The sequence below is a fragment of the Porcisia hertigi genome, chromosome 14 (assembly GCF_017918235.1).
Source record: "Porcisia hertigi strain C119 chromosome 14, whole genome shotgun sequence".
Classification (NCBI taxonomy): Eukaryota; Euglenozoa; class Kinetoplastea; order Trypanosomatida; family Trypanosomatidae; genus Porcisia; species Porcisia hertigi.
In genome coordinates this window covers 210612-232421 of record NC_090573.1, presented here as the reverse complement: position 1 = coordinate 232421, position 21810 = coordinate 210612, and the positions used below count along the sequence as shown (strand labels likewise).

At 52.8% G+C, this 21810-nt stretch overlaps 7 protein-coding genes across 7 annotated transcripts; all 7 read left to right on the top strand.

Moving 5' to 3' along the window:
- Positions 1–2212: 2212 nt before the first annotated feature.
- Positions 2213–3118, top strand: JKF63_06720 (uncharacterized protein; the record flags this gene model as incomplete). Its single annotated transcript, XM_067902669.1, has 1 exon — positions 2213–3118. One exon carries the CDS (start codon positions 2213–2215, stop codon positions 3116–3118), a length of 906 nt encoding a protein of 301 aa, XP_067758562.1.
- Positions 3119–4459: 1341 nt separating this feature from the next.
- On the top strand, positions 4460–5617 carry JKF63_06719 (uncharacterized protein; the record flags this gene model as incomplete). The annotated part of the gene is made up of 1 exon (XM_067902668.1): positions 4460–5617. One exon carries the CDS (start codon positions 4460–4462, stop codon positions 5615–5617), a length of 1158 nt encoding a protein of 385 aa, XP_067758561.1.
- Positions 5618–8334: 2717 nt separating this feature from the next.
- On the top strand, positions 8335–9486 carry JKF63_06718 (uncharacterized protein; the record flags this gene model as incomplete). Its single annotated transcript, XM_067902667.1, has 1 exon — positions 8335–9486. One exon carries the CDS (start codon positions 8335–8337, stop codon positions 9484–9486), a length of 1152 nt encoding a protein of 383 aa, XP_067758560.1.
- A 2723-nt stretch (positions 9487–12209) lies between these two features.
- On the top strand, positions 12210–13349 carry JKF63_06717 (uncharacterized protein; the record flags this gene model as incomplete). Its single annotated transcript, XM_067902666.1, has 1 exon — positions 12210–13349. One exon carries the CDS (start codon positions 12210–12212, stop codon positions 13347–13349), a length of 1140 nt encoding a protein of 379 aa, XP_067758559.1.
- Positions 13350–14964: 1615 nt separating this feature from the next.
- Positions 14965–16107, top strand: JKF63_06716 (uncharacterized protein; the record flags this gene model as incomplete). Its single annotated transcript, XM_067902665.1, has 1 exon — positions 14965–16107. One exon carries the CDS (start codon positions 14965–14967, stop codon positions 16105–16107), a length of 1143 nt encoding a protein of 380 aa, XP_067758558.1.
- Positions 16108–17858: 1751 nt separating this feature from the next.
- On the top strand, positions 17859–18671 carry JKF63_06715 (uncharacterized protein; the record flags this gene model as incomplete). The annotated part of the gene is made up of 1 exon (XM_067902664.1): positions 17859–18671. One exon carries the CDS (start codon positions 17859–17861, stop codon positions 18669–18671), a length of 813 nt encoding a protein of 270 aa, XP_067758557.1.
- A 1946-nt stretch (positions 18672–20617) lies between these two features.
- On the top strand, positions 20618–21517 carry JKF63_06714 (uncharacterized protein; the record flags this gene model as incomplete). Its single annotated transcript, XM_067902663.1, has 1 exon — positions 20618–21517. One exon carries the CDS (start codon positions 20618–20620, stop codon positions 21515–21517), a length of 900 nt encoding a protein of 299 aa, XP_067758556.1.
- Positions 21518–21810: the final 293 nt, after the last annotated feature.

Here is a 21810-nt window from a genome sequence, read left to right as displayed (position 1 = left end):
AAGGGCAGGCTGTCATTATCTTGGATCCCCTGTTTAATTTTTTTATATTGTGTGAACAGTGCACGCCTTCCGGCGTACATTCACCATGTCTGCCCTCTCCAGAGACTGCGTAATGAGAAAGCGCACATACCCCCGCCCCCCTTCCCCCCGCCCCCGTGGACAAAAATGGGAATGCTCACAAAACGACACAGCGGGTGTGTGTGTGTGGGGGGGGGGGAGGCACTTGAACGGAAGGAAAGAGAGAGGGAAGAAAAAAAAAGTGTGTGCAAGCGAAAACAAGAGACCCGCAGCAATGACTGTACATCTCTTCTTTTTTCTTTTCAGTTTTGCACACACGTTATAGTCTAGCTGGCCTGGGACTATGCAACGAGGCTACTGGAGATGCATTCGGAGTGTCTAACACGCCGACGAGCTCTTTTTTTGATAAACTTTCTCTTTTGAGCACAAAGGGGAAGACGCCTCGAACTGAGGGCGGGTCCCCCCCCCCTCCTCCCTCCCTCATTCCCTCACACACACACACACTCATCTCCTCTTCCTCCTTCCCCACCCTCTTTGCATTTCTTCTCTTCCTACACACGCATCCGTGTCCATGAATTCACAACTACCCACATACACATCCACACAACTGTATTTACATGTATATACATATATGCATGTGTAGATGTAGATATACACAAGACGAGAAAAACAACCTCAAGAAATCGCAGAAGGAAAAAAGAAGCAACTCGAGCAAACAAACGCAAAAAAATCAAAGCTACTTCACGCACTCCCTTTATCAGCATTCATATTTTTTTGCTCCTGTTTTTGTGCCCACAATTCATTTGTTGCGGTTATTTTTTTTTTACCTCTACACCTTCTCTTGACCCCCTCCCCTCCCTCCCCTCCCTCGGCTTCACTCGCTCGCCCCCCCCCTTCTTGTCACTCCTGGTCTTAGGTCTTAGGTTTAGGTTTCATTCGATCTCACCGCTAATCTGTTATGAGATGTGTTGCTGAAGCACACCTTGTACAGGCTTCACCGACATCACGCTTACCTCCAACCACCACCACCACCAGCGTGCACAAAGCGCATGCATAAGCAGCGGCTTTGGAATCCTCGATAAGACCGCACCTCCCCTCTCCCCTCCCCTCCCCCCTTCCTTCCCTCCCAGCAAGGGGGTTTTAAAAAAAAAACTGGACCACAAGCGTGCCCCTCTGTGCAATAATCACACTAGCATATATATATATATCCATATTTGTGTGTATGTACATCTAGATACAGTGTAGGCAAGGTATATATATATATACACGTATATACATTGTTGTTGTTCATCTTCGCTTGTTGTTCCGGTATTTCATTTTCTTCTCACCCCTTCTCTGGTTAATCGTTGAGCAGACAGACGCACACGCACACACACACACAGAGACACAAAGGGGATAAAAAGAAAGAAAAGCATTGTTATTTTTTTTTTCCCGCGCTCTTTCAAGTTTTGAGGTGTGTGTCTAACGATTCGGGTGAGGTGTACGTGCAACTGGCACCGTATCGCGTGCGGACACACACACACACACACCCACACACACATTTCTTACCCCCTTTTTTTTAGAGTTCTCCCCCCTCCCCTCCCCCCCTCCTCCTCCCCCTTTAGGGATTCAGCAACGCCCCCCTCCTCTCCATTCTCTCGCCTTCTCGCATAATTGCGTTGATTTGTGTTTTCGTGGGTGTGTAGTCTCTTTGTGGGGGCGTGTGGTGATCTCGTTGTGCCACCTCTCAACGAGTACGTCATTCGTTTTTTTTTTTTTTCGCTTTCACCTCAGCTGTCTTGGGTTTTCGAGCAGGTGTGGTATAATCGGCTTCCTCGTCCTCTTCATCCTCATCCCCTCTCTCGTTCATTGTGAAATACATATATATATATATATCCTTTCCGTTCTTCGCTCTTCACAGCAACAAAACAAAACTGTGGAGGAAAAAAAGTAAAGACATCCGCGAGCCCGACCCCCCCCCCTCCCCTCCCCCTCCCCGTGTGCTTGCACGACAGACCTGTAGATCCACCAAATAGTGTGCGTCTCGCTATTTGAGCTTCGCTGCTCTACGTTTCCTTCTTGGCCACAACCTCTTTGGTGGAGGTGTATTCAACACAATCCAAGAGAAGTGCCAGGAGCCCCTCCCCTCCCTCCCCTCCCCCCCCACACACACACACGTGAGAGGAAAAGGAAAAGAAGGAGGTGACAAGGACTGATGATGGCGCTCTCTTTCATTCAAGGGATGGTGAACATCGGCAATCTGCCGAGCCGATTCACTGGCGACATCGTTGAGTTCATGTTCGAGGATTACTTTGACATACTTGTGTACAGTGAAGTCCTTTACGTGCTCGTTGTCTTCCTGGGTCCCAAGGCGATGGAAAAACGTGAGCCTTTGAAGCTGAGGTATGTAGTCGCCGCATGGAATTTGGCGCTGTCGCTGTTTTCCATGTGCGGCACGATTGGCGCCGGTACTTTGCTGCTCTACTTGCTGGAGGACCGTGGCATGTACGAGACAACCTGCTGGTTCGACAAGGACGTTATCTACGACGGTGAACTGGCATTTTGGCTCTTCGCGTTTCTTCTTAGCAAAATCCCCGAGATGATTGACACGGTGTTTTTGGTGCTCACGAAGAAGCCCATCATTTTTCTGCATTGGTACCACCACCTCACCGTCACCATCTTCTGCTGGTACGCCGCCTACACCTTAATTCCCAGCGGTTTATGGTTCGCCACGATGAACTACTTTGTGCACTCGATCATGTACTTGTACTACTTTCTGTGCTCGATGGGTTTGCGCAAGGTCATTCGACCCATCGCACCCTTCATCACAGGGGCACAGCTGCTGCAGATGATTGTGGGCACAGCCATTGTGCTGTACACTTTCTACTACGGATACTTCACGACGCGTGGGTGTGGCGTTGACCGAAGAACGATCCGGATGGGTTTGTGTATGTACGGCAGCTACTTCGTGCTCTTTGCTGCGTTATTTGTGCAGCTCTACATGAAGAAGGGCTCGGCGACACAGCGCAAGGCGGAGATGCAGACAAGGGCGCTCAATAAAAACGGGAAGTCCGTAAAGAAGGTGACCAATGGCAGTAATGGCTCAGCCACAAGGGGGTAGTCACATTGTGAGGTGAAAAGAGGAGATGGGGGGAGGCACGGTCGCCGTTATTCTTTTACATCCCCTTCTCTCTCATGACTCCTACTCGCACCTCCACTGCTTACCTTCGCCCCCCTTTTCGGCTGTACAGTCCTCTCTCTCTCATGGCGGATAACGACATGACTGGGCACTAGGGGGAGTCTGTGAGCATGGGGGAGGAGGAGGAGAGAAGGGAGAACAGAGGTTCGAGCAAGCAGTACACACTCGTCTAGGCAAGGGCGCAGACTAAAGCAAGAGGCACACAGGCGTAGCGAACAGAAATGGGGTGCGACCAGTAAAGAGCACCCCTCCCCTCCCCAGACGCACACGCACACACACACACTCACACATGCCCCTTCTTTCTCTTTGTCTTCCTTGCCTCGCCCACGCCCCCCTCCCCCCCCCCCTCCCTCCCTTTAGCCTACCGGCGATTGAGGTTGTCGTCACGACGGCATACGTCTTGGCTATACTCTATGTTTATGGGGACTTCCCCTTTTTAAGTTATTGTTTGTCATTTCGTTTACGTGTGTGTGTGTCCTCTCTTTTTTTTTTTGAGGGGGTGGGAGGGAGGAAAGGCTTGTTGAGTGTCACTGTGTGTGTGTGTGTGTGTGTGTGTGCATGTGTGCATAGGCCATATGCGCGCGACGGTGGCGGAGTTGTGTACCCGAGAACAAGGAATGCTGGCAAACCTCGCCACCTATTTTCTTTCCACACTCTCTTCAAGGTCACAGCTTCTGTGAGAGATCAGTCTCGGACCGTGCACGAGGAAGAGCCTCCTCATACAACTGCATCTTCAACACTGACTAGTGGACACCACCACTGCGGTAGGCCACGCTGCCATTCTTCACACACACACAAACACACACAGAGAGAGAAGCCGTACACCGTAACGTTTCGATACGATAAAAAAGGCAACAACAACAAAAAAAAAACAGCAACGGTCCATGCGCTTTCCGAGGAACTGGACAGTGTAGACGAGACTACATTACAAGGTGTACTCCATTGCCAGGTGTAAAATAAGGGCCTGTCGTTTATTTTTTTTTGGGGGGGAGGGGTCAAACAGCAGAGCAAACTGCGGGGGAACGCACGCCTCTCTGAGGCCCTGATCAGTCTACTTGTTACGTGCCGACGCGGTCATCGCTCCACCTCTGTCAGGGAAAGAAGATCTCCGCCCCCCCCCCCTCCCCCAAATCACCACCCACCCACTCCGACACCCTCTTTCCTAGCTTAAAAGCTCTCTTCTGCGCCCCTCTCGCCTCCCCTCGCCTTCTCCCCCGCCCCCACCCCGAAGGCACGCGTAGAGCGCCATCTCCTCTGTCTGTGATGTTCTTCTTGGAGTGGGTCATGGAGTGGATCAACACCCCAGCGCACTTCAAAGGCAGCTCTGCACGAAACTTTCTCGACGCCGCACCCGACTACCCCTGCTACGCTGCTCTGCTGTACCTCGTAAGCGTTTTCTTTCTGCCGGGGCTCATGGAGCGGCGTCGGTGGGTCTTTCACATCAAGTACTTGGTTGCCTCCTGGAACCTCGCTCTGTCGCTCATATCGACACTCGGGTCGTACTACTGCCTGCAGAACCTCTTCCACACGATCTTCTTTGAAAAAGGCTTCCACGGCACGTGCTGTGCGCAGCTGTCCGTGCGTTACTCGAGGAAATATAGCAGCCAATACATACGCAATCACTACTACAATCCGAGTCCAGACGAAGCCTTCGACCCCAGCAACATACACAGGAACAACCCCTGCATCGCTACCTACACACACCAGCTGTTGGATAAGAACTACGATGGACCACGCGCGTTCTACACGGCGCTGTTCATGTACCTCAAGACACCCGAGCTGCTCGACACCCTCTTCCTCATCCTGCAGGATAAGCCCGTCTCCTTCCTGCACTGGTACCACCACATCGTCACAGCCATCTACTGCTGGCATGCCTCGTACGTGCTGATCCCGAGTGGCATTTTTTTTTCGACGATGAACTACTTTGCGCACTCGATCATGTACTTGTACTACTTCCTTGTGGTGATGGGGCTGCGCAAGTCGATCCGTCCCCTCGCGCCGGTGATCACGCTGCTGCAGGTGCTGCAGATGTTCTTGGGCATGTACATCACGGTGTACACGTACCTCCAGTACTGGCTGGGCCCCGAGTACAGCAACACGCTCTTTTTCAAGGCTGTCGAACTGGTGCTGAGCAGCGCACACTACGTCCACCACCACGCGAGGAGCGTCGTGATGACGGGCGCTCTGGCGTCACATGTGCCGGCGTTTGACATGTCTGACCGGTTCTGGGGCTGCGACAGCGACCCGACAAACCTGCGCGTGGGCATGATGATGTACGGCAGCTACTGCGTGCTGTTCGCGGTGCTGTTCAAGGAGCTCTATCTAGACAAGCGCGTCCACAAGAACAGCCTGGTGCTGGCGCGCAAGGTGCGGCGGGTCACGGGGAACAAGGCAGGGGGTGAGGGGAGGGGAGGAGGCTGATGAGGAGCGTAAAGGAATACACAGCATTTTTGCATTGGTGTGCCCGCAGAAGAGTACGAGCATTCAAGCAAAAGTGAGGGGGAGAAGAGAATCACCACAAGCCGATAGGGGCGATGTCATGGGGAGGGAGATGCAGACGTATATCACCTCGTGTGGGCCCCAGTATGTGCATGGGCCTGACCTCCCTCCTCCCTGCCCCCCCCCCTTCCATTACCTCCCCCCACATACATACAGAGATACACAAAGCCTCACGTTTTTGATCTGGTCATTTTGAAAAATACTCGCTGTAGCGTCTTTTTTTTTTGCGGAGGGACAGCCGTGTTTGCCCGATGCATATACGTGTGTATACACACATATATATATATACATATATATATACACATAAGCCTGTTTGTATTGGATTGTTTGCCCTTGTGGCTATTGTGTCTTTTCGAGCTGCGGCGTTTCGCAGCAATGTTTAATTTATTTTTCCTGCTCTTTTTTTTTTGCGTGTATGTGTGTGTGTGTGTGTCTTCATGTGTACATAGGGCTATTTATTTTTTGGTGATGGGATGTGTATATGCGTGTGTGAATATACATGTACGCATATATATGTGTGTGTGTATTTTGCTTGCTTATTGACGTAAGTGTGTGCGCGTGTGTGTGTGTGTGTACATTTTCAAAGCCCACCGCGCAGCACCCTCCCCCTCCCCCTACCCCACCCCCAATCCTTCCAATCTGCACCACCTTTCACAGCAGTGTCGAGTGTTTACTTCTGCCTGTTGCCTATTGGCGTCCCCCCTCCCCCAAGGGTATGTCCGTGTGGATGTCTAAGGGTATCGATGTCTAATGAACAGTATGTGACCACAAGGGCACGCTGGTTATTGACGCCAAGACATGTCCACTTTCTCAAAAGAAATCGAATCCGCTATACCAGCACATACGAGCTTCAACTGCAATGTGTACAGATGCTCTTCTTCTCTCCTCTTCTCTCCCTCTCCTTTTTTACGTTTCTTTTCTCCGTCACCAATGTGTCGTGTCAGGTGGACGTCGTGTTGGTCTCTGTGTGTAACTGACTCTTCTTCTGTGCGAGTTTCGAGTCGGGCCTGCGTGAACCTCGAAGAGGGTGGGTGGGTGGGTGGGCTGAACCAACGCGTTGTGTCGGTGTTGCAGTCTTTCTTCGTTTGCCTCGCTTCCACTGTGAGGGGTGCACCACCGGCTCAGGGTCTACTCCTCATCCTCCTTTTTTATTTACAGGTTTTTTTTTTGCACCTTTGCAAGGTAAGATGCCAGCGGCGACGTTGCGAATCACTAGAACAGAGATGACCAGTCTTCTTTGGTGTTTGCATGTCCCTATGTCTGTGCACCGTGAGCTGCGCCTTGTGTGGTCGCCCCTCGACCCTCGCCCCTCGCTCTCCGCCTTCCCTCCCACCCCTCACTTTCAGAGGACTCCTCGGTATTTTTTTTTTTGGGGGGGGTGAGGGAGGGAGGCAAGGAGGGATGTGTGGTTGTTGCTTTACACCCTGCACGATGTATATGTTTGTTTTTGTATATATATATATATATATTATAGATTTGAATAAACATGTGTCGTGTGTGGATTTTCTCAGGGAGTAGGTACGTGCATCTGTGTGTCTGTGTGTGTGTGTGTGTCTGGATGCTAGATTGTTGGTCCTTGTGTCTTCTTTAAGCTGGAGGGGAGCGGTGGAGGAGGGGGGGGGATGCATATCTGCACCGATGCAGCTATCAGTTCTGGTGCGAGTGGCATCCGCTCGTTTTTTTTTCTTCGTCAGCTACTACTCCCTTGTTCTGTGTAACTTGAAAACGGGGTTCCGTGCTGGATCCCACTTCCACTACTTGTGTCCATGGCGGTGTATGTGCCCTTCGGGCTGTGGTTACCGTTGGCAGCGGGTGGGGAAGGGGGGTTCTGTACTCATTCTCGCAAGCTCTTTGTTTCACGTTGCACAGGTCGGGGGGGTAAACTCAAGACACTTTGGATGAGAACACCCGGCATGGAGGCAGGGCCCCACTCTCTCCTGGCGGCTTGTATCACTGCTGCTCTTCACTCTTTATTCTTCCTCCCTTTCCTTCATTCCCTCTTATCGTACTGGTGGCTTGGGTAGCCGTACACGTGTACATGTGTGTTTTTTTGGTGGTGGTGGTGGTGCGGGGGGTGCATAGTACGGGAGTAGGAAGGAAGGGCGCCAGTGGTAGCGCCTGCTAGTCACTTGAAAACAAAAAACAACAGGCAATGCAGTGAACAAAATTATGTTTTCTTTTTTTCCCCCTCCAAATGGGGAGGATGGGCTGTTAGCAGTTGCGTTCATGAGGGGCAGCCAGTACTAATCCTTGGGATTTCTTGTCCCCCCCCGCACCCTCCGCCATCTCCCTCCACTCAACTGCTCTGAACGCGAAGCGAATGTGCATACACCTGCCAACACCAGGTCATGGGTGTCACGGAACACACCACTCATGAGGCGGGCGAGAAAACTTTCAAGCGAAGCCCACGTCCAGTTGTGCGGCTACGTCTCCGTCTGGACCCTCTCCACACACACACACACACCTCCACCCGTTACTTCCCTGAGATGGGAGGTCGGTAATGCTCTCGTCTTCTTTCCTTCCTTCCTTTCTCTGTCCTCTATCGAGTTTCTCTCCTCTCCTCTTCTCTCCCTCCCCCCCCTTTTCCATCACCTCAAGTTGTTTGGCCTGTGCGACGGTCTCTCTTTTTTTTTTTCGAGATGGAAACCTTCCAGAGTGCATGGGATTGGATCACGTACCGCCCACGTCGATTCAAGGCGGAGAATGGTCGCGACTTTCTCGACGACTACCCCGACTACCCCGTGTATGCCACAGTGCTGTACGTTATAATGGTGTTTCACCTACCGAGATTCATAGCATCACGGCACATCCACCTCCACATTCGTTACATCGTCGCCGTGTGGAACCTCGTTCTCTCCCTCGTCTCCACCTACGGTGCCTTCCACACGTTGGCGCTCTCTCCGCTCCTGTTCTCACGACGATCATTCCATAATGCCATGTGCGAGCTGCTCGGAACCAGCAACGCCAGCGACATCATTACGCTGCGCGCCACACGTTTGCAAGCACGCCAGAAGCTTCTTATGGAACAGCTGCATCTACCGGTGAAGTGGATGCGTTCCACCCCACAGGTGGCGAGAGAAATTACGTCACTCTACGACGGTGTCGGCGGCTTCTCCGTCGCGATGTTCGGCTACCTCAAGACACCCGAGCTGCTCGACACCCTCTTCCTCATCCTGCAGGATAAGCCCGTCTCCTTCCTGCACTGGTACCACCACATCGTCACAGCCATCTACGTGTGGATATCCTCTTACCGGCCCATTCCGAGTGGCATCTTCTTCTGTGGCATGAACTACTTTGTGCACGCGATCATGTACTTGTACTACTTCCTTGTGGTGATGGGGCTGCGCAAGTCGATCCGTCCCTTCGCGCCGGTGATCACGCTGCTGCAGGTGCTGCAGATGTTCTTGGGCATGTACATCACGGTGTACACGTACCTCCAGTACTGGCTGGGCCCCGAGTACAGCAACACGCTCTTTTTCAAGGCTGTCGAACTGGTGCTGAACAGCGCACACTACGTCCACCACCACGCGAGGAGCGTCGTGATGACGGGCGCTCTGGCGTCACATGTGCCGGCGTTTGACATGTCTGACCGGTTCTGGGGCTGCGACAGCGACCCGACAAACCTGCGCGTGGGCATGATGATGTACGGCAGCTACTGCGTGCTGTTCGCGGTGCTGTTCAAGGAGCTCTATCTAGACAAGCGCGTCCACAAGAACAGCCTGGTGCTGGCGCGCAAGGTGCGGCGGGTCACGGGGAACAAGGCAGGGGGTGAGGGGAGGGGAGGAGGCTGATGAGGAGCGTAAAGGAATACACAGCATTTTTGCATTGGTGTGCCCGCAGAAGAGTACGAGCATTCAAGCAAAAGTGAGGGGGAGAAGAGAATCACCACAAGCCGATAGGGGCGATGTCATGGGGAGGGAGATGCAGACGTATATCACCTCGTGTGGGCCCCAGTATGTGCATGGGCCTGACCTCCCTCCTCCCTGCCCCCCCTTCCATTACCTCCCCCACATACATACAGAGATACACAAAGCCTCACGTTTTTGATCTGGTCATTTTGAAAAATACTCGCTGTAGCGTCTTTTTTTTTTGCGGAGGGACAGCCGTGTTTGCCCGATGCATATACGTGTGTATACACACATATATATATATACATATATATATACACATAAGCCTGTTTGTATTGGATTGTTTGCCCTTGTGGCTATTGTGTCTTTTCGAGCTGCGGCGTTTCGCAGCAATGTTTAATTTATTTTTCCTGCTCTTTTTTTTTTGCGTGTATGTGTGTGTGTGTGTCTTCATGTGTACATAGGGCTATTTATTTTTGGTGATGGGATGTGTATATGCGTGTGTGAATATACATGTACGCATATATATGTGTGTGTGTATTTTGCTTGCTTATTGACGTAAGTGTGTGCGCGTGTGTGTGTGTGTGTACATTTTCAAAGCCCACCGCGCAGCACCCTCCCCCCCTCCCCCCCCCCTACCCCACCCCCAATCCTTCCAATCTGCACCACCTTTCACAGCAGTGTCGAGTGTTTACTTCTGCCTGTTGCCTATTGGCGTCCCCCCTCCCCCAAGGGTATGTCCGTGTGGATGTCTAAGGGTATCGATGTCTAATGAACAGTATGTGACCACAAGGGCACGCTGGTTATTGACGCCAAGACATGTCCACTTTCTCAAAAGAAATCGAATCCGCTATACCAGCACATACGAGCTTCAACTGCAATGTGTACAGATGCTCTTCTTCTCTCCTCTTCTCTCCCTCTCCTTTTTTACGTTTCTTTTCTCCGTCACCAATGTGTCGTGTCAGGTGGACGTCGTGTTGGTCTCTGTGTGTAACTGACTCTTCTTCTGTGCGAGTTTCGAGTCGGGCCTGCGTGAACCTCGAAGAGGGTGGGTGGGTGGGTGGGCTGAACCAACGCGTTGTGTCGGTGTTGCAGTCTTTCTTCGTTTGCCTCGCTTCCACTGTGAGGGGTGCACCACCGGCTCAGGGTCTACTCCTCATCCTCCTTTTTTATTTACAGGTTTTTTTTTTGCACCTTTGCAAGGTAAGATGCCAGCGGCGACGTTGCGAATCACTAGAACAGAGATGACCAGTCTTCTTTGGTGTTTGCATGTCCCTATGTCTGTGCACCGTGAGCTGCGCCTTGTGTGGTCGCCCCTCGACCCTCGCCCCTCGCTCTCCGCCTTCCCTCCCACCCCTCACTTTCAGAGGACTCCTCGGTATTTTTTTTTTTGGGGGGGGTGAGGGAGGGAGGCAAGGAGGGATGTGTGGTTGTTGCTTTACACCCTGCACGATGTATATGTTTGTTTTTGTATATATATATATATATATTATAGATTTGAATAAACATGTGTCGTGTGTGGATTTTCTCAGGGAGTAGGTACGTGCATCTGTGTGTCTGTGTGTGTGTGTGTCTGGATGCTAGATTGTTGGTCCTTGTGTCTTCTTTAAGCTGGAGGGGAGCGGTGGAGGAGGGGGGGGGATGCATATCTGCACCGATGCAGCTATCAGTTCTGGTGCGAGTGGCATCCGCTCGTTTTTTTTTCTTCGTCAGCTACTACTCCCTTGTTCTGTGTAACTTGAAAACGGGGTTCCGTGCTGGATCCCACTTCCACTACTTGTGTCCATGGCGGTGTATGTGCCCTTCGGGCTGTGGTTACCGTTGGCAGCGGGTGGGGAAGGGGGGTTCTGTACTCATTCTCGCAAGCTCTTTGTTTCACGTTGCACAGGTCGGGGGGGTAAACTCAAGACACTTTGGATGAGAACACCCGGCATGGAGGCAGGGCCCCACTCTCTCCTGGCGGCTTGTATCACTGCTGCTCTTCACTCTTTATTCTTCCTCCCTTTCCTTCATTCCCTCTTATCGTACTGGTGGCTTGGGTAGCCGTACACGTGTACATGTGTGTTTTTTTTGGTGGTGGTGGTGGTGCGGGGGGGGGGGTGCATAGTACGGGAGTAGGAAGGAAGGGCGCCAGTGGTAGCGCCTGCTAGTCACTTGAAAACAAAAAACAACAGGCAATGCAGTGAACAAAATTATGTTTTCTTTTTTTCCCCCTCCAAATGGGGAGGATGGGCTGTTAGCAGTTGCGTTCATGAGGGGCAGCCAGTACTAATCCTTGGGATTTCTTGTCCCCCCCCCCCCGCACCCTCCGCCATCTCCCCTCCACTCAACTGCTCTGAACGCGAAGCGAATGTGCATACACCTGCCAACACCAGGTCATGGGTGTCACGGAACACACCACTCATGAGGCGGGCGAGAAAACTTTCAAGCGAAGCCCACGTCCAGTTGTGCGGCTACGTCTCCGTCTGGACCCTCTCCACACACACACACACACCTCCACCCGTTACTTCCCTGAGATGGGAGGTCGGTAATGCTCTCGTCTTCTTTCCTTCCTTCCTTTCTCTGTCCTCTATCGAGTTTCTCTCCTCTCCTCTTCTCCCCCCCCCCCGTCTCCATCACCTCAAGTTGTTTGGCCTGTGCGACGGTCTCTCTTTTTTTTTTTCGAGATGGAAACCTTCCAGAGTGCATGGGATTGGATCACGTACCGCCCACGTCGATTCAAGGCGGAGAATGGTCGCGACTTTCTCGACGACTACCCCGACTACCCCGTGTATGCCACAGTGCTGTACGTTATAATGGTGTTTCACCTACCGAGATTCATAGCATCACGGCACATCCACCTCCACATTCGTTACATCGTCGCCGTGTGGAACCTCGTTCTCTCCCTCGTCTCCACCTACGGTGCCTTCCACACGTTGGCGCTCTCTCCGCTCCTGTTCTCACGACGATCATTCCATAATGCCATGTGCGAGCTGCTCGGAACCAGCAACGCCAGCGACATCATTACGCTGCGCGCCACACGTTTGCAAGCACGCCAGAAGCTTCTTATGGAACAGCTGCATCTACCGGTGAAGTGGATGCGTTCCACCCCACAGGTGGCGAGAGAAATTACGTCACTCTACGACGGTGTCGGCGGCTTCTCCGTCGCGATGTTCGGCTACCTCAAGACACCCGAGCTGCTCGACACCCTCTTCCTCATCCTGCAGGATAAGCCCGTCTCCTTCCTGCACTGGTACCACCACATCGTCACAGCCATCTACGTGTGGATATCCTCTTACCGGCCCATTCCGAGTGGCATCTTCTTCTGTGGCATGAACTACTTTGTGCACGCGATCATGTACTTGTACTACTTCCTTGTGGTGATGGGGCTGCGCAAGTCGATCCGTCCCTTCGCGCCGGTGATCACGCTGCTGCAGGTGCTGCAGATGTTCTTGGGCATGTACATCACGGTGTACACGTACCTCCAGTACTGGCTGGGCCCCGAGTACAGCAACACGCTCTTTTTCAAGGCTGTCGAACTGGTGCTGAGCAGCGCACACTACGTCCACCACCACGCGAGGAGCGTCGTGATGACGGGCGCTCTGGCGTCACATGTGCCGGCGTTTGACATGTCTGACCGGTTCTGGGGCTGCGACAGCGACCCGACAAACCTGCGCGTGGGCATGATGATGTACGGCAGCTACTGCGTGCTGTTCGCGGTGCTGTTCAAGGAGCTCTATCTAGACAAGCGCGTCCGCAAGAACAGCCTGGTGCTGGCGCGCAAGGTGCGGCGGGTCACGGGGAAGAAGGCACACAGCAGCCGTTGAGGATTCGCCTGCATATTCACCTTCATTCGCATTGATCTCTTTCGCCCTTGGATAGTGCACGTGAACACACCCTCAATCACCCCCCCCCCCACCCCCATCGATCTGATCTCACTCTGTCATGTTTGTCTTGCCCCCCCCCCTCATAACTATATGTGCATATCTATAAGTGTGTTCGTGTATCCCACATCAAGTCATCTGACCACCGCCAGATATTTATGACTAGCAGGGTAAAGGTAGAAAATAGCCCGTACATGCCGACATGAAGCTGGGCGTGCGATTGTGTTGTGCACTGCACGCTGTCTCTGCCCTCTTCCGTGACATCCTCGCTGCCTTCAGACCGTCTCCCTCCTTTTTATTTCGTTTGGAAGATGTGACTTAAACTTGGCCCTCCAGCTGCCTCCCCCCCCCCCCTCACCCCCACCCGCACACACACACACCACCGAGAGTAACACGTGTCTTGTGTGTCTTTACTCTTGTATCCGTGTACCCCTCTTTATCCCCTCTTTTTTTTCGTACCTTTGAAATACGGGAATCGTTGGGCACTGCCAGAGAGCGCTCGCTGCTTCTCCTTTGCTCTGTGGGCGCTTACAAATGATGTCATGTGCATTTATGTGTGTCTGTGTACGTCAGCAGAGCCCTCGACAGTGTGAGTGAGTTGTTGTGCAAATTCGATCGTTTTTCTGTAAACAGGATTTATCGCCGCCGCCGCCGCCGCCCCTTTTTTGTTTGTTTCTGCTATGTGTGTGTGTGTGTATGTATGCATATGTGTATATATTAACATATTTTATTAATTGTCATTATTATTATTATTGTGTGTGTGGTGTATACCCAACCGGCGTGCAGCCAACAGCAACAGTGATCTCCTCATTCTTCCTTCCCTCCCCCCCCTCCTCCCTACCCCTTCGTTGCGTGTCTTTTCTTCGTACACTTGACATATCTCCACTGATGAACCCCCCCCTCTCGACGTCTCACAAGCAGCACATCCGCTCCTGTGTCGACTGTTTAGGCGCGGGGCAGCGTGCACATTTGCTTGCTCACTTCGCAGTGGAAAGGCATATTTGCGATGGAGTTGGTATTGGCTTGTCATCCTACAGAGGTAAAAATAATGGAGACTTGCCTCCCCTCCCCTCCCTGCTCCCCCCCTCACCCCTTCACACACACACACACACACACACAAATCACGCACTCCGTCTTTTTGTCTCGACTGTCTCATCCTCCTCTCCCACCCGCTCCTTCACACATCACGCGTACCTCTGCTTTTCCCTCTTTTCCTTTTGGCCATCGCGTTCGCACCGTCTTAGACCAGTCTTGTCGTCTTGATTTAATGGACAGTCGTGTGCGGATACCTCCACACTCCACACCCATTGGCGCTGGGTTGAGCTCTGTTTCGTTTTTTTTTCTCTGTGGGGGGCTAGCCCGTGCTGCTCAACACACCCTCACCCTCACTCTAAGCTACCGCGACCATCCGCTCTGCACCGTACCTCCTCAGTAGCACATGTGGAAGTGTGTGCCCTCGTTCCTAAGCATCGCGCCTTTTTTTTCTAACGAAAGACCGCTCGCGCGAAGCACCCTTGTGCACACCACGGCCCGCACCAGCACACACTGTGCAGCAGTCATGGAGACACGTCACAAATTTTGGGAGTGGGTGAACTCCTACCCCACCAAATTTAGAGCAGAGCACGGCCGAGATTTCCTCGATGGATACCCCGACTACCCCGTGTACGCCACCATCGTATACCTTTGTATTGTGTTCTACCTGCCGGGATACATGAAGCGGCACAACATCCGGCTGCCTATCCGCTACCTCGTAGCCGTGTGGAACCTATTTCTCTCTGTTCTCTCCACCTACGGCACGATGCAGGTCACTACGCAGATCCCGTACCTGCTGCGTACGCGCACCCTGCACAACACTGTGTGCGAGCTACCCTACGCAGACGGCCGTGACAACAACCTCGTGTCGCGTCGTGCCGCCGTCCTATATGCGCACCAGCAGGAGCTCATGAAGCGCGGGGTTGTCTTCAAGTGGGAGCGCACGCCGGCTGAGATCCAGCAACGCGACGCCGCGATCTTTTACGACGGTGTCGGCGGCTTCTCCGTCGCGATGTTCGGCTACCTCAAGACACCCGAGCTGCTCGACACCCTCTTCCTCATCCTGCAGGATAAGCCCGTCTCCTTCCTGCACTGGTACCACCACATCGTCACAGCCATCTACGTGTGGATATCCTCTTACCGGCCCATTCCGAGTGGCATCTTCTTCTGTGGCATGAACTACTTTGTGCACGCGATCATGTACTTGTACTACTTCCTTGTGGTGATGGGGCTGCGCAAGTCGATCCGTCCCCTCGCGCCGGTGATCACGCTGCTGCAGGTGCTGCAGATGTTCTTGGGCATGTACATCACGGTGTACACGTACCTCCAGTACTGGCTGGGCCCCGAGTACAGCAACACGCTCTTTTTCAAGGCTGTCGAACTGGTGCTGAGCAGTGCACACTACGTCCACCACCACGCGAGGAGCGTCGTGACGACTGGCGCTCTGGCGTCACACGTGCCGGCGTTTGACATGTCTGACCGGTTCTGGGGCTGCGACAGCGACCCGACAAACCTGCGCGTGGGCATGATGATGTACGGCAGCTACTGCGTGCTGTTCGCGGTGCTGTTCAAGGAGCTCTATCTAGACAAGCGCGTCCACAAGAACAGCCTGGTGCTGGCGCGCAAGGTGCGGCGGGTCACGGGGAAGAAGGCACACAGCAGCCGTTGAAGATTCGCCTGCCCTCAAAAAAAAAGACAGCAATATAGACGTTTACTACTCCCTGGAAAGGGAAGATGAGACTTCGCACTTGGCGCCGCTCACGCGAGCACAGAGCCCAGCGCACATGGCGAAACTCCAGCAGGTCACCTCCTGAGTCTCAGGAAGCTGGGGATACTCTTCATGAGTATTACGGCCTCTCTCCCTTCCCCCTCGGTTTATACAGCAAAGGATTTGCGTGTGTGTGTGTGCGTGTGGCGATGTGATGTCGCTTGTATTTTCTTTTTTTATGTGCTCCTGCTGTGCGTTTTTTGTTAATAGTCTCTCCTCCCCCCCCCCCCCACACCGCATGTGGTGGTCAGTACAGCGAGGGGTGATCTGCTTGTATATACATGTGTGATTCCCTCGATCCTCATGCAGCCTTGCGCATCTCATTAGGGGCCAACGCCCACCCACCCACTCTCTCTCTCTACTCTTTATAGATGTATACGGAGTATGTTTATACGTATTTTCTTCATATCAGAGCGCATCACAACATGCATCAAATGTCACATGGGCATCAACATCTGCATGTTCGTTGAACCCCTCCCCTCCCCTCCTCCGCCTTCCCCCCTACACACAGCATCACCACGCAGCCGGGGAGACGGTACGGCACGAACTTGTGGGTGGGAGGGGAGGGGGGGGGGGACGCCCCCGCCTCGGTTTATTATTGGTGCTCTAATTCTTTCTGCTCTCATGTATTCTCATTTATTCTCATTTTTTCGTTCATGTCATGGTGATCCTTTCCAGTCAAGTGCTATGCAAGGACACAGCTGTTTCAAGAGCGCATGGCCTCTGGTCTGTTGCTGAAGCTGCTCCTCTCTGCCCACTTCCCACGGTTCGACCCCTTCTTGACACCCGACTCTCATCTCTCTCCCCTTCGCCCCTCGTCCATGGCACCCCAATCCTTTCTCGGTTCTCATTCAACATGTCTTAACCATTTCTCAGTTTCTTTTTTGTTTGTTTACTTTTTTGTGTGTGTGTGTCGAGGCATCTGCGTGCGTGTGTGTGTGTGTGTGTAATGCTGCAGTATGCGATTAATTCATGACGCTCATTCCCTACGCTATTCGGCTGAGGGGCACTCCGGCCTCTTCGCCTCTCCCCCCCCCCATCAGAAGAATCTTCTGCCTCGCGATACAAGGGAGAAACGAAGAGACACGTCAATCACTGGCGTGCCTGCTTCACGGGCTCATGCCATATACGCATGTCTCTCTGTCTGTCTGTGTGTGTGTGTGTGTGTGTGTCTGTGTGTATTCGGTCATCTCTACACCACCAAACCGCTACTCCTTTTTCCTGTTTTTTTTTTCTGTTTTGTGGTGGTGGTGCGTCTCCGTACTGGTCACTCACCTCCCGTTCCGGCTGAGGGCACATTGTTGGATCTCTGTGTTCCCCCACCACATCTCCGCTTTACATTTTCTATCCACCTCTCCCACCACCACTACCCCCATCCCCTCCCTCCCCTCCCTTTGGTCTCCCGACGCGAACACGCGAACACGAGTTCGTGCATACGTATCTAGCGCTCTCTCTCTCTCCCTCTCTCTCTACATATATATATACGTATGACTATTTGCTAACAGATGGATGGTCTTACGCAATATCTTCAGGCCAAGGCAGATGCCATCGACTTCCCGTCGGTGGATCGCTGGTTAGAGGATCACAGCGACGTGCCCATTGTCGCCACGGCTCTGTACCTGGTGCTTGTTCATGTGGTGCCCTACACCTTCATGAACACCCGCCCCGCCTACCGCCTGCGCTCCCTCAACATCCTCTGGAATTTCTGTTTATCTTGGTTTTCTCTTCTCGGTACCTGCTACTGCGTTCCTCGCCTATACGAAGTGGTGACAGCGCCGGTAGTCAGCGGACTAGACCCAAGCTCGTTGCAGTACATCTCAGACATGACACCGGCCCTGCGTCGCAACATCATCATCCCAGAGGGGTTCAGGGAGGGCATCGATTCTGTAAGCCTGCGCGGTTCCCTGGACACATCGCTTTGTGTCTTTATGGTCGACCTGCACCGTCGCAACATACCCGGACTGTTTTGTTTGGCCTTCATGCTGAGTAAAATCCCAGAAATGCTCGACACTGCCTTCCTCGTCTTCCAGAAGAAACCCGTCATCTTTCTGCACTGGTACCACCACGTGACGGTCATGCTCTACTGCTGGCACGCGTGGGTCTCCCCAACAGGCAGTGGACTGTGGTTTGTTTGCATGAACTACGGGGTGCACTCAATCATGTACCTCTACTACTTTGTGTCGGCCTGCGGGTATGGAAAGATGGTGCGCCCGCTGGCGCCGCTCATCACCTTCCTCCAGATTGCACAGATGGTGATTGGGAGCCTCATTGCCGTATACGTTTTCTACATGAACCAGTTCGGAGGCGGCTGCGACTGCCGATCATCGAACGCACGGCTGGCGCTGATGATGTACGTCTCCTACTTTGTTCTCTTCAGCAACTTTTTCCGTAACCGCTACCTCAAAAAGAAACCAAACGTGGCAAGGCCGGCGGCGGCAAACCGCAACCTCAAAAAACACGAGTGAACCGATGTCTTTGTTTGGAATGAAGACGATAGAAAAAAAAACGAAAAGAATTTTTTTAATAGTTTGCAGGTTTGAAAAGAGATGTCTCCACGGCGCGTGCATACAAGGGAATAATCGTTGCCGCTGGTTCTGCTCAGTATATTTTCGGGGGTGCTTGCTCGCATGCCCCTCCCCCTTTGCGTTCACTGTTCTATCCCAAATAAAACAGATGACAGACGCGCATCAAATGTGATGAAGCCGCGGAAAGGCTTGTAGATTCACTTTTTAGTTGGCTTGTGCGTGTATGTGCTTCCCACGCGCGCGTTGTTTGCCGGCGGTTCGGAAAATCTTTCCAAAACATTTTTTTTCGTCCGATGCCCACCCTCGGTCTCTGCCCCCCCCCCCCGCCCTCTCATCCCCGTATGCTGGAGGAGAGTGCAGAGGGGGGGAGGGGGGGAGACGGGCAGAAGCACGCACACATCAGAAAGACCAGGCATGGAACAACATATGGCGCAGTACAACAGACAATGGGGAAAAGAAACACAAACACGTACATATATAAATATGTATTTTTCATAGAAATAAATTATATAAATATAAAAATATTTTTTTTTGCTCTCTGAGGGAAGAGGGGAGAGGTTGGGGTAGGGGGAGGGGGGGCAGAGCTCTATGTTATTTCCTCCTCCACCTCACCCCTCCCCCATTTCCTGTCTGTGTATTGCTGACATTAGCGAAAGGAGGAGGAAAAAGACAACGTGTGTGTGTGTGTGTGTGTGGGTGGTTGCAGGGGTGTGTCTGACGAGATGCCGTGCGTGCATCAAAACCACAACAAAACTGAAGTGTTTGGGTTTCTCTCGTTGTCAATAAATGCGCTGCAGTTGTGCCGTGTGTGTATTCCTGAGTCCCGCATTGTTATCGTTTAATTCGTTCTCATTTGTTCATATATAGCCCTGCTGTCGCTCACACAACCCCCCCCCTCCCTTTCTTGATGTGTGCCCACGTCTCCTCCTCTCCCCGCTGTCGATATGCACCGAAAGGATAGGAGAGAACAGTGGGAGGTCAACAACAGCAATAAAAAAAACTGTAGTGACGAGAAAGTAAAAACCACGTGTGTGTGTGTACGTGTGTCTTGCCAACGTGTAGAGGAGGAGCCTGTCTCGCCTGGGGGGGGAGGGAGGGGGTCGCCGACGCCGCTTTCTCGCCTGTACTCGTTTCAGTACTTTTTTTTCCACACAGACCCCCGTCAGCCGGATCCCTGCAGTCTGCCTCGGGCAAAGTGGCACTCACGTGGAAGGGGGAGTAGACTGGGCAGCGCACGAGATGGCGATGGTGTGCCAGTGGCGTTTTGAGCAGCCCTGCATGCGCTCTCACCTGCATCATTGACTCTCTTGAGTGTTTTTTTTTTACTTTTGACTTCACCCGGCTGCCCTTCACCATCCCTGGGCAAGGCGACGTAGACTTGCATCAACAGCAACAGAGAAGACCACTGGAAAAAAAAAAGGGCGGTTGACGATGGGGGTGATCTATGAACACCGTAATTTTTCTTCATTGGTCCCAGAGTTTCTCACACCGAGAATTCACCGTCAACTCCCCCGCGTCACACATCGCGCGTGCAACGTGCGACCGACCCGACGGCGCTCCTGCTTTTCATTTTTCTGTGCTTTTCTTGTTCCTCTGTTTTTTTTTGGCAGACTTTATCCACCCCACCCCCCACGCGCGTGCGCGCACCACTTTTTTTTCCCGTCCACTTGTAGTTGTGCGCACACGGACTTCACTTCTCCTCCGCTAGAGGCGTCGTGAAACGTTATACACGCACGCACACGCGCGCGCGCGCCGGTGGACACCAAGCAACGGACAAAGCAGTGGAGGAAGGCAAAGAAGAAAGGGGGAACGAGATGGCACTGAGCCACGTTCCACCACGTATCACGGCAGCGACCGTATCTCACACAGCGTCAGGCCCCACTCTAATGAATCCATTTCTGTGGATGCATCACTACATCACTCACTTCGAGGGCGGCAAGGCACACCAGTGGATGTGCGACTGCCCCCACATTCCACTCCTGGCGGCTGCAGGGTATGCTTCGCTCGTGTATACCGCGCCGCGTTTCCTCCGAGACAAACCGATACCGGGGCTGACCCCCATCGTTGCGATCTGGAACTTGTTCTTTAGCATCGCATCCACCATCAGCTTCTGCTACTGCGCACCGCTCCTGTTTCGCGTATTGACTACAACTGACCACGAATTGCCAGGACTCGCGCCGAAGAGGAACCGTGTGACGGGTGAGTGGGACCTACAACCTCACGTGCATGGCGGACTGTACACCTCTTTGTGCTACTGGAACCGCAGCATCTTCGAGGACGGCGCCACCGCCTTCTGGCTCCTCACCTTCAACCTTAGTAAGATGGTTGAGCTTATGGACACCGTGTTCTTGCTCCTGAAGCACAAGCCAATCGCATTCATTCACTGGTATCACCACATATCTGTAATGCTGTTCTGCTGGCACGCGCACGTGTCTGGCATCAGCAATGGGCTGGCCTTTGCGGTAATGAACATGTGGGTGCACTCGATCATGTACTTCTACTTCTTCATGTGTGCGTGTGGGCTGCGGGAACTGGTGCGCCCCTTCGCGTCGATGGTGACCCTCCTTCAAATACTGCAAATGTTTGCTGGTTTACTGCTCATATTGTATACAACACACCTGTACATGTCAGACCCTGGCGGCTGCGACACAACCGCCTCATCGCTGATTTTCGGGACGGGAATGTACGGCTCCTACGTGGTGCTCTTTGTGAAACTGTTTGTGGACAGCTACGTGCTAAGGAAGCGTAGTTGTCGCGTGAAGTGGAACGATGCGCCGGTAGAGTAACAGATCCACAAAAATAATGGGGGTCAACTCTCCCTCCTCCTCGGAGAGGAGGAGAAGGGGGGGGGGAAGGGAGGCGTGTGCAAAGACGAAAGAGCTGTGTGACGTGTGTGTTGGTTTTGGGAGTTGGCTCCTCTTCCTTACCGCGTCTGACTCTCCCTTCCCCTGCGTCTGTCCTGAGTCTTGTCATTGCGCGTGTATGTAAGTGTTTGGGTATGGGTTTTGGGCTTCCCACATGTTTTGGCTCTTCTCTGTTTGTTTGCTTTTTTTTTTCTCTCCACCCGGCTATGTGCGCC